The sequence below is a fragment of the Adelges cooleyi genome, unplaced genomic scaffold (assembly GCF_023614345.1).
Source record: "Adelges cooleyi isolate 19-005CV unplaced genomic scaffold, UGA_ACOO_1.1 ACOO_flye_CR_arks_rails_tigmint_CR_PRNA_30, whole genome shotgun sequence".
NCBI lineage: Eukaryota > Metazoa > Arthropoda > Insecta > Hemiptera > Adelgidae > Adelges > Adelges cooleyi.
This window is the reverse complement of record NW_026095971.1, coordinates 15,898,164-15,912,666: the sequence shown is the minus strand read 5'-3', so window position 1 is coordinate 15,912,666 and position 14,503 is coordinate 15,898,164. Positions and strand designations below refer to the sequence as shown.

Genomic DNA, 14,503 nt, shown 5'->3' with positions numbered 1-14,503 from the left:
GGGCTTGACCTTCCGCCGCCGCTACTGCTGTGGCGACAGACCGGCCGCCACAGTGTAAAAATAAAAACACACAAGACAAGTGTACTTCGATTTCGGCGGTGGGGAAAGTAAATTTAACTTCGGGCTTGAATTGTTCCTATACGATTTAATGTATAGTTACCGTGTACTCATGACGGCATTGATCATCGTTTTATTTTATTTCCATGCCCACAGACAGCCAGTCGCCGTCAACCTGTACAGCTGCGGTTTTCTACAACTTCCGAGTATAATATTAACATTATTATGTGGAGTTGTATTCATTTTGGGCTACGCGGCCAAATGGACGACGAACGATAATCATTGTTATTATGGTAAAAACTTTTTTTCCGCAGCCCTTTGATGCTCTTGCCGTCGATGGATATGTCGAAACGCACGTTTATCTACCGACGCAAAACAGTTTTATGGAAAAACCAATGTCAAACAAAACAATGGTCGGTTATAATATAGCTTACCGTTGGGGTATCCTCCGTATGCGAGTTCAATAACTGAAAGGCCGAAGTGGCCGGCCGCGAGGGCACGTGGTTCCTGCCCGGAGCACCGACAGCCGAAAACCATCGTTTAGTCTTGTCCGTAATCTTTTGAAAAATCAGAAAATCGTCGTTATCGCCGCATTACAACGTTATCGTAATGATTTTTATACGTTCTAAAGTTAAGTTTTAAAAGTAACTACCAGTTGTAACAAACATAAATTACTAGATTTTACGTACGAAAAAAGGCCGGGGCTGAGACGCAGCGAAACTGTACTTGACTTTTAATCTAGACTAACGAAAATAGCTACTAGACTTTTTGATTTTTATACATAATATCATAAAACTATGCGTATTCAAAAATTCAAAATTCATTTTCAAATAATAGTGCTTCGAATTATCTTTTAGAAATACATTCAATATCATTTTGTTGGTTAAAAATAGTTACGGGAAAATCTTTGAATCATTTTTTAGTTAAAACATTTTACAGTCAGCGCGGTTCTCTGATTTTTAAAAGTTTGTTTTTCAAAAACCGTCATAGAAATTGTAAGTATCTTATTAAAAGTACACTTTTCATAATTTTGGCGATTAAACAAAAAATCGAAGACAGTTGTAAGTTTCTATAAAAAAAACAAATTATAAAAATTCTATTACTCTACGAAATGTCATAGTTTATCCCGTGAGACATGTTTTCGATCAATAAAACGGGCTGTGAGTATACTGATCGCTATATATATATAAATATACACATTGAAATTAGTTTATATAAGTGATACACCGAGACTATTACGTAAAACAAAATATAATTATAATAGAGTTAATTGCAAGTTGACACGGCAAAATAAATTAGCAGGGAAAATGGAAATCAAATAATATTATGTTAATTGTTTAGCTACAAGCTGATGTATAGTGCGCCTATTCACAAAATTAAATAAAAGCAGGGAAATTAAATGACATGCTCGTCGTCACAACGACCCGAGTGCAAAGTTGGCAAAAACATTGCATTGTGCCATTTTTTTTATATATAAAATAGAATATGAATGGTCATCTGATAGTTTTTATTGTTATTTTAAAACTTCATCAAATCTTTGAAATAATTAATTTTTTTGTAAATCAAAAGTTAAATAAAATCTGTAATGTGAACATTGAAGAAATAAAACGTGCGGCCTTGTTTTTGATTTAATACAAAGCTGAAACATAATGGGCCCATCATAAAATATTTTATAATACCATTGACTAAGAATATGTTGTTCGTGACTAGGCATATATATTATGTTTTTAACAGCTGTATTGACTTTCCGGGTCTTGATGCAATGTTAAATTTAAGATTTATATTTATAGTGGCATTCATTGGTATAATGGTACTTCGCTGGTACCGCTGGTTTGCCATTACCTTTTAACTCATTATTTCGACTAAATCCTATTAAACTAAACTGCGAGCAATTGAAAACAAACGAATAGTCCTATTTTTCGATTGTCTATTAATATGTAATTCAAATAACACTCATCGAGTAGCAAAGATCAATGAAAATTAATTAGACGAAGAACTTAAATTATTAATGGTAGGATTGTAGATCTATCTTCTTCTTCTTCCTATGGCACTTAATACTCTCTAAGAGTTTTGGCCGCCATCATAATATCCCTCCATTTCTCTCGATCCTGAACTAATTCCCTCCATTCCTGTACTCCCAATTTTTCAAGGTCTTTTTCCACAACATCCAGCCATCTTTTCCTGGGCCTCCCTCGAGGTATTTTTCCCATTGGTTTCCAGTTTAGGACTGCTCTACTTATACCATTGTAGATAACTATGTAATTGAAAAATAAAGTGTAGTAAGTAAAGTACAAATCAAATTATTTTATAAAATAAGTTTGAATAAAATATGAAATAGTATTTAATACTAATAAATAAATTATATATTTAATTATGTCAGCTGCAGTTTAAAGTATTCGTACAATTTTTAATATTACTCTCAGAAACATTGAACGCTTTACAAATGTTTACATAGTATATAAAAATAAAAGTTTATCACTGTATAGGTATATAGGGTTTTTTAGGTTAAAGACCCTATATTTTTTGTAAATTTTTGACACGTTGGTTTGTTTTACAGCCATTTTTATAATAGTTATGATTTTATAATACGTTTATCACACTGTAAAACGAGTAAACAAGGTGATCGGCGTAGGTCGTGTTGCAATTATATTATTCTTGACGGTATAATTATTGTTTACTATACCGAATTACAGTAGAAGTCAATATATTATTCCAACGTGTGCGTTTTATGATTTAAATATGTCTTGCGGACATGCGCATGTTAATGACTAATTAATAATAATACACGTAAGTTTTGTGTCGCCGACCGGAAGGAAGAAGTAATTATTTACACGATAACAACAATAGTACTTAATATGCTTCACAGAGAAACGGCGAACAATATATGTATAACGTGTGGGTAATTAACTACCGAGTACGGCACACGTGTTAGACTAAGGAGTTCAAACGAAACAGAAATGGTGGCGGGATAGGAGCTGGAATTTGACGGGCACATGCGTTAATTATGCGTTTTTCAGAAGAAAGTATTGTTTTGTCATAATAGCGAATTTAAAGAGGGAACATGTTATTATTAAATTGTATTATCACGCTGTTTTGCATGTGATCGTAAAATAATATTAATAATCTTAGGAAGTTACTGCTTTGTGTGTGTTGATCCTATAATGAATCTGAAAAACCAGTCGTACTTAATGATGAGTGTCCTTCGACGCCATCGCCAATGCACGTCATTGGATTTGCATTGACTACTCCGCAATTATATTATACTCGAACATAGATATTATTTGTATAAATATACACATTTTCTTCTTCAACGTGCGCCGTCAGATAAAACTACAAAATTGTAGTTACACGTTAAAAAAAAATCAAAAACATATTTCCAAAAAAAAACAACATATTATGTTTTTTTTTAGTTTAAGAGTGAAATGTGATTTTTTACTCGGAATTTCATCCGGACATTTGTTGAATAGGTACTATACCTATGTTGTACTGAGTTATCATAAGAAATCGAATAAGTAATCTGTAATATGAATTTCATGTTATTCTTGAAAAAATATAAGTGCCTTTAGTCTTCTGTCTTAACACGCCATAGTTCGCCGGTTCATCAAGGTAATTGTAATAATGACAGTAACCTTGACGGAATGTAAGAAATACAAATTGTTGAAAAAAACTTTACAGAATTATTCAGCGTAAAATCAAAATAAAGACTACTTAATATTGATTTATCGTGTTTGAAATTATTTAAAATCATATTATACATATATGTTTATCTATATTTAAATCGTGTAACATTTATTCCCCCTACTTCCTTCTCAAAAACCTGAAGTAATTACTATAAAAAACATGTTCATATAAATCCATGTAGTCCGTGGTTCATATTGAAAATATTTACATGCACTTGATTTTCAGTATTTTCAGTTAATAGATCAATAATCATAAACTGTATAGATGTAACTGTAAACCAAATTAATATAATAATATTTTATGTGTTAGTGCATAATTCTTAAAAAAACATGGGAAGTAGGTACACTCTTTAACTATGTTGTACAAAATGTATAATATAAAATACAAATATACTAGGGCTTCATGGGCTCCAAATGTTATTTCGGTATATTGAAAAAATAAAAATTTTATTAAAATGTTATTTATACCAAAAAAATAGCAAATAAACTATTTCAGTGTTTATCGATTGGAAAATTGGAAAATGTTTCAGTCAGACACTTAATCCAAAAAAGTTCAAAAACCGTTTCTCTACCAGAAAAAATTGGACTCATTTTTTTACTTCCTCATCTCGAATGGTGTTGATTATTTTGTCATTATACTACAATGACTTGAGAGGAACTGACAGTTTAAATACGAACGTAATATTAATTTAGGGCTTTTATGGTCGCCAAATTGTGTAGTAGAGCTCGGTTTGCGATTAATTCAAAATTCAAAAAGTTAGCATCCATAACTAATCCATAACATTCGACATTTTTAAATATAGTAATCAAGCTTTTGATTTGTATCCATTTCAGGAGTGGATATTATAATATCGGACATGCGCTAAGAGAAATAATATATATATTTATTTATATTTTTTTTTTCACGGACAAATGTTCACTTTTACTTTTTCATAATATATATATATATATATATATATTATGAATAGTCATATAAATAATTATCATAAACACGTAGCAAAATGATTATACCTATTCACTATTACTAAATTTGAAAATCAAGACTTTGGATTCAACTTCTCTTGCAAAGGTTTGGTGTAAAGGACGGAAATGTAGGTACAAACTACAAACTTTTTCAATATTGTTACACGCGATAGTTTCATCGGCTTCGCGTTCATTAAGAACTATATTATCTACATAGTTGTTTTCGATTTGACGTAGGTACATACTTAATAAACGTTTTCTTGTATTTGTTGAGTAGTCAACACACGTTTGTGGCGGAAAAGTTATGATCTTGTACGGTGTGGCGTGGATTCATTAGAAGTGCGCTTTTACTCGGTAGGTAATCTCTCTTTCCCTATATTATATACTTATCATAGAATTCATTACTGTAATCGCTTTTGAATAATTCAAGCGAACAACGTCTTCCAGAGCCTAACCCCGGTAGGTCGCTTAAGGCGAAATTAAAATCTTAAAATTAATTAACTGCTTGTTACTACGCGGATAGTCGAATTTGTTAGTTAAAGCATTGGTTATGTAAAACTCATAATTACATAATCAATGATTTGAGCTACTGAACGCGTTGTATGCGGTGTATATGCGATTCAAGATAACTGCCCCAGTTACATTATTATACTTAAAACCGCCCCCAATGGGACACTGAAAACAGTATGCTCTGCGTTGATCTTTCTTTCCACTTGTTCGTTGATACGATTAATAATCATCTTATAGGTGTGACATAGCAGAGATGTAATATGGTCTGTAGCTTTTTGGATTTTTGTAGTCTTTTCTTGGTTATGGTTGACCAAAACTTTCCTCGACAAAAATTTAGAAAATTTAGTTACGGTTGTTTAGTTATTATTCCAAACTGTCTTATATTTTGCTGTACATTTTTCACTTTTTATTTTTATTCATGATTTACCACCGAGGAGTAATTCTGTGATGCTCGGGTAAAAGGTCTTAAGTCCAAAACAACTAATTTCACAAACAAATCATTTTTTTTTATACAAAATTAGCACTTATCCCCATTTTCGCAATTTTTGGACTTAATACTTTTTCCCCGAGCACCACAGAATTATAGGTATTGTGAAAATATTTTTACTAGTTATTATTCCCTTATTTAAAAGCTACACTTAAAAATAATATTATCTAATACAATGTAGAAATGTATTTCTAGCGATAACTTGCACTAGCTTTGCAAGTATAAAGAAATTATTTTAAATATATTTTATACATTTCATTTCTAAATAAAATGCCCCATTAATCTCATGTACTAGACTTGTCAACCCTTTAGTTAGTAAACACAACGAATAAAATAAAATACCCTTAGACCCAGTTAAAATATGAATACTCATATGCGTTTATTTACAAGAAGTTCCAAATCTTTCGTAGTTATATAAAAAAACTGCAGTGAACTAATAAAATATTTCAAAATAAAAATCATATCAATTTTAATTCATTAATATTTTGAATTAGTTAAGTCCGTCTTTTTAGTAATGACTTTTGTTTATGATAACTAAGAAATATATTTTATATATTCCATTATAAGGAATTAAAAATTAATTTAATGGTTAAAAAAAAATCGTAATAAGTAAAATTAACAAGAAAAACGGAAATTCATATAATTGTCGTACTAAATGTATAAATATGAAGTACTTTTTTGAGCCGCTACTTTAAAAATTACCCTGGTGGAACTCTAATTGAAATCGCCTATAATTGGAAGTTCTTTTCGAAAACATAATTTCCGGTTGCTCTAAAAACGCGCCGTACCGTAAGCTGATTTGTCGGGTTCGGAATACAAAATATATCAGTACCACGGAAATCAAATTAAACAAGTGGAAAAAAACATTCTGGCATTAAGTTGAGTAGTATGCATAAGAACGAGATAGAGGTTATGTATGTTTAACCGAGACACAGCGTCCCGTTCATTTGGAATAATTATTCTATGGCGTAGTTTTCATAATTGGGTTCTTGCTTTATCATTTTTAGGCCTTTTAGCAAACATTGGCGATTGGTTTTTTTCGATATTGTAAATCTGATGTAATCATATAATTCTTTGTTTATTACCGTTCGATATCAACGTGGGTATTTTGGCACCACAAAAGAATTCAATCAAACCAAAGAAACAATGAAAAACAATTACCGACAATAAACAGTGCGTTTAGCTTTCATTGTACTTTGTTTTGTCAAGTATACGGACGATTGTAATAAATAAATTTCTATGAGCAAAAATAAATGCGATTGGAATTTTTACACGGTGCTAAAATGCTAAAAATAAAAGCATGTTCATATATACAGTTATGTATATTTAATATTAAAGCATACGGTCTACAACGCACATTACGTTTTACTCACTTTAGGATGGATTTCAATTGGTGGCAAATTGGTAACGTTATTTTTCGACCAAGGCTTTTGATTATATTTAATATTTCTAAAACAAAGGAAAAATAAATAGCATCATACAGTAAGGGTTTTTGTTAGAAAATGTGAGCAATACAAGGAGCGTACTTATCAACACAATCTTCAGGAATTATTACAACACAAAAAAAAAGTTAAATAAAAATCACAGCTCCGCATTGAAGCTAACATAAATTATAATGATAACTTATAGTTATGACTACTTAATAGATCGTCAATCAATCATTTATTAGGTTAAATTATGTAGATTTGAACAAAATACAAGGTTGCTTGGAATTAAATTGCATTTGCTGTTTATAAAACTGTATGTTGTTCCTTTCAGAGAATAAATAGTCAATTATTTTGATTTATTAAATAATGACGATAAAATATAAAATAAAAATGATTACTTTTTTATATATTATGGTCATTGATTTCAAGTAGTAGTTTAAATATCAAAATCATTTACTGAGTGTAATAAGGAATGCTTATTTATATACTTAACTTTTAAATAACTAAAAAACGGTTTTGGGAGTATAAGAATTTTTGAAGTGAAAAGTTAGGTATATCTGAGAACACAAGAGAACTTTGGCTATATTAATTCAACACATTTACATTATAAACGACAGTTAAAAAATATTCAAAATTGATAGGAACTTTATATTAACTACCTGGGAGTTAAAGAAAGTTAAAGATGACTATATCAAAACAGGTTTTAATGTTTTTAATCATATATATTTATTAACTTATAAGTTAAAGTTAATACACAGTAATCAAATTATAAAAGTTTTAAAACTTGAAATTTGGACAAGGGAAAATAAATGTTTAATATTGTTATACTACTCTATTGCTCTAATAGTTTTAATATTGTAATTTTGTAAGTATTAATTGAACATGTTGAGAGTTCGATTCTTTTAAATTGTTCACACTAATTTTGCTGGTTTGCATAAAACTTGATTGGTTCCATAAACATTGAACTAAAACCAATTTTAATACTCTAATAATAGTTTATAGAAACAATAAAGTTTTAATACAAATCAGCATATATCTTGTTAATTTATCATATGACTAAAATTATATCAACTTACAATACTTGGACAGTGTCAAAAGTAAAAGTAATATTGTATTATAATCGATTCAGCTATAAAACAGTTACGTGGATCGAACTATGATTATCATGATTCTGCGTAGCATTTAATAATAAAACGGCATAATATTTGTTGTATTTATTTTTATTCGCGTTTCGTACATTGAAATAATGTTTACGAAATAAAACAAATATTTGTAGACAACTGCTTAATATAATTAGATTACATAAACTTACCCTGAGCCAAGTTAAAAAGCACGTAATTTATAATTTTAACTTAAGAGTAAAAAAAATTGATTAAACAATTGTCATTAAGTATATTTACATTGTTGCATAGTGCATATCGATACTTAAGAGCACATAAGTGCTATGTCCATTTTTTTTTGTCAAAATCGATTTTTGTTAATTCGATTCAGTTTTTTATCACGAATTCAAGGACACCAAATCACGATTTTTAAAGAAATGGGCATTGCACTCGTGTGCTCTAAAGTATCGATATATTCTTATTTGTTAAAAACATATCTAAATGTTATTAAACATTGGGGCAACATTTTTCTTGTAGGAGAAGGGAATGTTTGCTAGTTTTTGTGGAGACTCAGGCCTTTCAAGCCTCTCCGATTTCTTATAATTATATATATATATATATATATATGCTGTTATATGCCATTCTTATAGAAAATATTATTTTAGATAAATTGTGTAATATACTGTCATTCGATCGGTGAAGTTATGGAAAAAAAACAATTATCACGATACAGCATGTACTATTTTCATTGTTGAATTTCTTGTAAAGTAATGGATTTGATTTTTTTAACAACTTTTTTTTAGGAAATGTGATTACTATATGATAAAAGCTCTATACACTTTTATCTTAAATAGAATAATTTTTAAGATAAAAAGAAAAAAAGAAAAACCTACCCCAAAGTTTAACCCCATTGTGGTACGTGTTAGCCGTTAGGGTTGATTAATCGTGAATAATTTTTTTACACGTTTATTTTATATGTGTAATAACAAATTTAAGGGGTCTCTCTATTACATTTTGAACTTTGGAAATAAGGACAACCATCTCTGTTAGTAATAGATCGAAATACATTTCACATAACCAAATCAGATGAATATTTTCTTGACAAAACAAAACATAACAGTATAAATTGCAGAAAAGTGAAAACTCACTTTTACTTACTTATAATTAAACAAACACAGTTACCTTTGGGGTTGATGTGTTGCCGGCAAGACATTCAATCGAGTTTTGGACTTGATTCTCGGACGATCAGCCGGCAATATGGGCGAGACGACTAGTGTAGATTCTATACTACAGGGTGAATAGAGTGGTAGGACCGAATCTTTGTGACTCAGCTGTCGACATCCGGTTGTAGGACGTTCGTCCAATACTCGTAACCAAATTGACTCCATCATAATCATAAAAACTTGGTCTCGAAGTTCATGCAATCGGCGTTCTGTATCATCCACAGAGTCACCCATCGTCCGTTCGTCATCGTTTGTCACGTTTCTGCGTTTTGGGAGGTCTAGCCTTGGTGTATTAGGACAATCAATTTTCTTACCGATTACCCTAAAGAACACACAAAAGATATAAATTGTCGATTGCGATTGTAATATTTGAAAATTGTCGATGGATAAATACATAAGTCAAACCACAAGATTTTGTTCATATTAAATAACAATAATATGTAAATTGTAAAAATATTAGTTGTTTTATATAGTGATTGAAAACGTTACTAAGCCTAAATTTACTTTATTTGTTATAACTATAACAAATGTTGATTCAGATTATCGATAGTATGTTAGTCTGGTAGTTTACTTATCTTAAACTTGTAAAACAGTCAATAAAAAAACATTTTAAAGCTAATTGTAAGTTATGTTATTTGGACGATATCAATACTGTTCCTGAAGCGAGACGTTTTTATCATTCCACAAGGCAAAACTTAATTGTAAAAGGTTCTTTAATGACTTTTTTTTACAAAATGTGAAATCAGTTAAGTTTTCAAACTATTATACTGTCGATTAACATGTGTTGTAGTGATAAAAAATAATGCAAATTTCGGCTTGATAACATTTTTAATTCTTGGTTTTATATTTAGATTATTTTTTTGGTTATTTATTTGCCATTTTTTTTATATATATTATTATTATAACTGAGTTAAATATAAACACCAAGTTGAACATAAGAATTAATCCAGCAAATATTTCAATTAAAAGAGTTTAAATTCGGTTGATTAGTTTGTAAATAGAAGTTGAAACGACCGCATATGCGTTACAAATAGCTTCGATTTTGTTCGCACTTTTTTTTTGAAATTTTAAATATTCTTTTGTTAGAGATTTGATTACAAATCGAATTCGATTGTCACTGACACTTTAAAAAATGGAGTGTATAAATTGGGTAGCGTAGTTGAACGGGTTGATTTGTTACAAACACGATAAACAGTGTTGTGCATAATATTATACACACGAACCATAAACTGAATTTTGAATTATAACTGTGAGTCAGCTATTTTATCAATAAAAAAGAATAGCGTGCGTACATCATCCTTATTTATCTAATACAATAGGCACTCGCTGAATAATGAAGTATAGTTATATTTATTTTACAGCATAACTTGTGTTTACCAAGGCTTTAAAGTAACAGTTTAGTTTATAAATATAAATAAAATGTTGTATGTACATTTTAGAATTATAAACTTTAATACTTTTCAACAGAGTTCCATAAATGTATAAATGCTTCTGAAAATGTATTATAATAAATTTATTGAGAAACTTTAGTTTCCATCTCATAAACTTGTAATGCGGTGTATTAAAGGAGATAGCAATGTTGATAATTATTTTGGTCTTTTGAAAACATGATCCCACACCATATATGTATGTTGTATATTTATTCGTTATGTATGAGCATCTGTCAGAGTTTCTTTGGTATTTATAGATCATAGTCTTGAAAATATAGTAGAATTACAATTCTTTTAACCTTGGGGGTATTTTTAGCATCGATAGTTATATAAAAACATAATGTACGTAAAACTGTTTTATTATCTAAAATCAAAATTTTTCATTTTAGCATAGTCGTGGTTAGAGCCCCGAAGCAACGCTTTTACAATGCCCCCTCCTCTCATACCTAAAAAAATCGATTGATTATATTCGCCACTCCCTAGTATTTTTGCCATTCCAGTTAACAAGGTGCACTAGTCCTCCCTCCCTAAATTTGAATTCATACATGGTTCTCATTTGTATCTTTTGTCCCATTACCCATTAAAATACCTTTTCAAGTTTGTGTCGAAGCTAAATTAAAATCACGGTAATTATTTTTGATATCTTTATCACATAAATATTTTTTTTTAAATAAATAAAACCGAGTGGTGGGCTAAAGTCTTTTATTCCACCTTTTGGATTCACACCTATTATTTCATTCGCTTCAATAAAAATTAGCTACCACAGATTTCCCTTTTGGGAAATTTGAATTGGCACTTTTAAAGATTGTCTGCTGACCTTAAGTGCGGTATTTTCTTCCACTGTTCGTACTCGACACGCAGTTGGTCGTGATACAGGTCGGAAAACTCGCCTTCATCGTGCAGTATGCTGGTCGCTTCGTCTAAAAACTCAGCTCCGTTCCGGCAACATTCTTCAGCCTGTATTCGAGAAAGTCGCAATGGGTAAATATTAATGGTCGGTTCTTTGAAATTGTCAACGAACAAGAAAAGAACTAGAAATGGTTAGCTATAACTCACGTCCAGCCACGAAGCAGTAGAATCAGCCGGAGTCCGTAGGGCCGGACTACGATAAGGGGTATTTACTCCTCTAACGAAGTCGTCGTCATCTTCGTCACTGCTTAACATTAAAAATAAAAAACAAAATTGATGTCGAGTCGAGTTAATGCACAATTAGGAACAATTAAGTATAATCGGAACGTTATATAATATATATTTGTATTATTTACCTAACTTCTCAGTCCACTCATATTCAAAATAAATTCGATTACGTACAAATATTAGATGAAACTATTGCATTAGCGTATTTAGCTCTGAAATCTAAAGGGAGCCGGATCGTCGTTATCGTTTTAATAAAACAAAATAATAAAAGTTTGCATTTTCTTATCTTCGACAGGAAAGTGTAACATAAGTCAGAAGAAGCTTTTTCTGAATTGGAACATTAGACGTTTTTTTATGTGTTACAAATATGGAAGTATTATTATACAGTCGAAAATCGCACGAATCAGTCTCGAACTCGAGTGTTGTTTTGAAGTCGTCGTCTAATCGAAAAGAGACTACCGAGAATTACTTACCGACATGAATCCAAGGACGTGTTGAAATCGGGCCTGGAGCTTTTTCGCTTGCTAATCGAATTATCACATACGACCGACGGGTGGGGACCTCGGACTTCACCTCTTTTCTTGCGAATAGTCACCGTCATGAAACCGTCGTTATGTGAACCCGGCCGTACGTTTTGGCAAACGACAAATCGTTCCCGGTGGATTATCAAAGGATATTGCGTTCCGCGAGGTAGCCACGGGGGTCACGGAAATTAAAGTTGAATCGATATACCGCAACTGCAGCCTAGGCGACTGTTGTGTAAACTATAGCGAAGCGCCCCCCACGGCCCAACAGCTGTCAAGAACAGACACCACAAGTATTTCTGGACTCCGCTTGCACAGATCTCAGTCGTGCAAATTTTGTTTAAGTGCTACATTTTCCACACCTTTCCATGCCTTTCAACATTAAGAACTCCCATTAGAACCGTCTGTAAACAGAAAAAAAAGAGCAACCAGTGTCACGGATTCAGACACCGTTGTGAAAGGAAGTGAAAAGTCATAACGAGTAACACCAGTTTGAAGAACTAAAATGTGATTTAATAAAACAAATATTTGTGTTAAACAAATCGGCAATGATTACAGTTAAATATAATATAGTACGTAGCCATAATCGACTAAAAAATAAAAGCTTCATTTAACAACATATTTTTATCTGCGTGCATTGCTCAACCGCACTTCCCATCCTGTCTTAATATTAAAACTTTATTAACTTTAAAATTAATTATCCAAAACTGGTTATCGAAACTGGTTCTTAAATTAAAAAGCTAATCAAATATACATGTTAATATTTAAAAAACTTTAGTTAATACGGGTTTAACATAAAAGGATTTGGTTATATTTTTTAAAAATATATTAAATCTGTCCCTACTAATAACTATAAAAGAAAAAAAAAATTAAAATATCTAATATTTTTTAAGTTGTTGACTGGGTATCGTTAACCAATCAACCAATATAGTCCAAACCAAGGCACTGTATAGATTTAAGTATAAAGTATGAACTATAAAGTAAGAAAGTATTATACGTAAGCGGGTAGTAAGGGAGGTCCAGTGTTCACAGATAAAAATGCAAATATCGATAAAAGCATTGTACCTAATGACAATTATGTGCTTAAAAATTAATTTTAGTATTAGGGTAGATACGATTAGGGTTGATTACACTATGGCAATAAATGTATTGCCATAGTAACTCATAAATCGTAATTAACAATGTAATGAAAATATTATTTTCATTACCTGTTGACTTGATTTACTCACACATAGCAGTTTAGAATATGAATACGGTCATAGTGTAATTTTTCTTTTTTTTGGGGTTTTCCTTAATAAAAAAAAAGTTTGACTACAAATTTTCGAGAAAATTGTATACGTTATAGTTCTATTCTAGATCTACCTTATGTCTAATTTCTAGATCTAAATCCCTAAAACTTTGCTTAAAAAAGTGGAATAAAGAAATACATATCTAGCCCTTTTATGGGAAAGGGTTTATGATATTTTTTTTGTTTGTCAATGTTTATCGGTAGTTCTATGTTTAAAGAATTTTCCATACAAATTTGGAACTAACTTTAAATTTAAAAGTGATTTTATATATCACTTTTAGCTGTAATCATTCATATTGACATGTGACCTCCCCCGCCCCATTATTCTCCGTCCCCGTTGAATAATTTGTAACTTTGTCTGGCCCTCTTTATAACAATCCTGCAGTCTGAATCGATAGAATTCTGAACTAGATGTTGTAGCATTGAACGACAAAGTATAGGCCAACGTTTTTTTAGTAAAGTTTTAATAGATTTAAGTGTTTTTTTGTATAACATCACCTGTTAGTTAGGTGTAGTTATTTTTTAATATACACGACAGTAACTGTGTAACATGTGCGAACTATGAAAAAAAAAACATTTAATCTAAAAATCGTTACAGACACTTGGAACATTTTAATTCAACATTTTCTCAAAATTTATAAAATCATTCTAAAACAGCACAGTCATAACCGAGCACG

General features: G+C 30.7%; 1 protein-coding gene across 4 annotated transcripts; it reads right to left on the bottom strand.

Moving 5' to 3' along the window:
* Positions 1 to 129: 129 nt before the first annotated feature.
* On the bottom strand, positions 130 to 12,667 carry LOC126838806 (uncharacterized). 4 transcript variants are annotated; one of them, XM_050573522.1, is made up of 7 exons: positions 12,488 to 12,667; positions 11,934 to 12,033; positions 11,695 to 11,834; positions 9,407 to 9,769; positions 7,071 to 7,146; positions 492 to 614; positions 130 to 419 (listed from the first exon to the last, which is right to left on the bottom strand). In XM_050573522.1, exons 1-7 carry the CDS (start codon positions 12,613 to 12,615, stop codon positions 297 to 299), a joined length of 1,053 nt encoding a protein of 350 aa, XP_050429479.1. In that variant the 5' UTR covers positions 12,616 to 12,667; the 3' UTR covers positions 130 to 296. The 4 variants fall into 4 exon arrangements, with proteins under 4 accessions (XP_050429479.1, XP_050429478.1, XP_050429480.1 ...); XM_050573521.1 differs by having other exon boundaries at positions 492 to 619; positions 7,073 to 7,146; XM_050573523.1 differs by having other exon boundaries at positions 492 to 619; positions 7,073 to 7,146; positions 11,934 to 12,030.
* Positions 12,668 to 14,503: the final 1,836 nt, after the last annotated feature.

What these genes read in the sequence shown, in the direction of transcription:
- LOC126838806 (XM_050573521.1), bottom strand. Translation starts at nt 12,615, where the DNA reads ATGACGGTGACTATTCGCAAGAAAAGAGGTGAAGTCCGAGGTCCCCAC. An exon ending in ACGTCCTTGGATTCATGTCG is followed by an intron (nt 12,034 to 12,487) that starts GTAAGTAATTCT and finishes TTTAATGTTAAG; the next exon opens with CAGTGACGAAGATGACGACG. An exon ending in AAGAAAATACCGCACTTAAG is followed by an intron (nt 9,770 to 11,694) that starts GTCAGCAGACAA and finishes TGTGTTCTTTAG; the next exon opens with GGTAATCGGTAAGAAAATTG.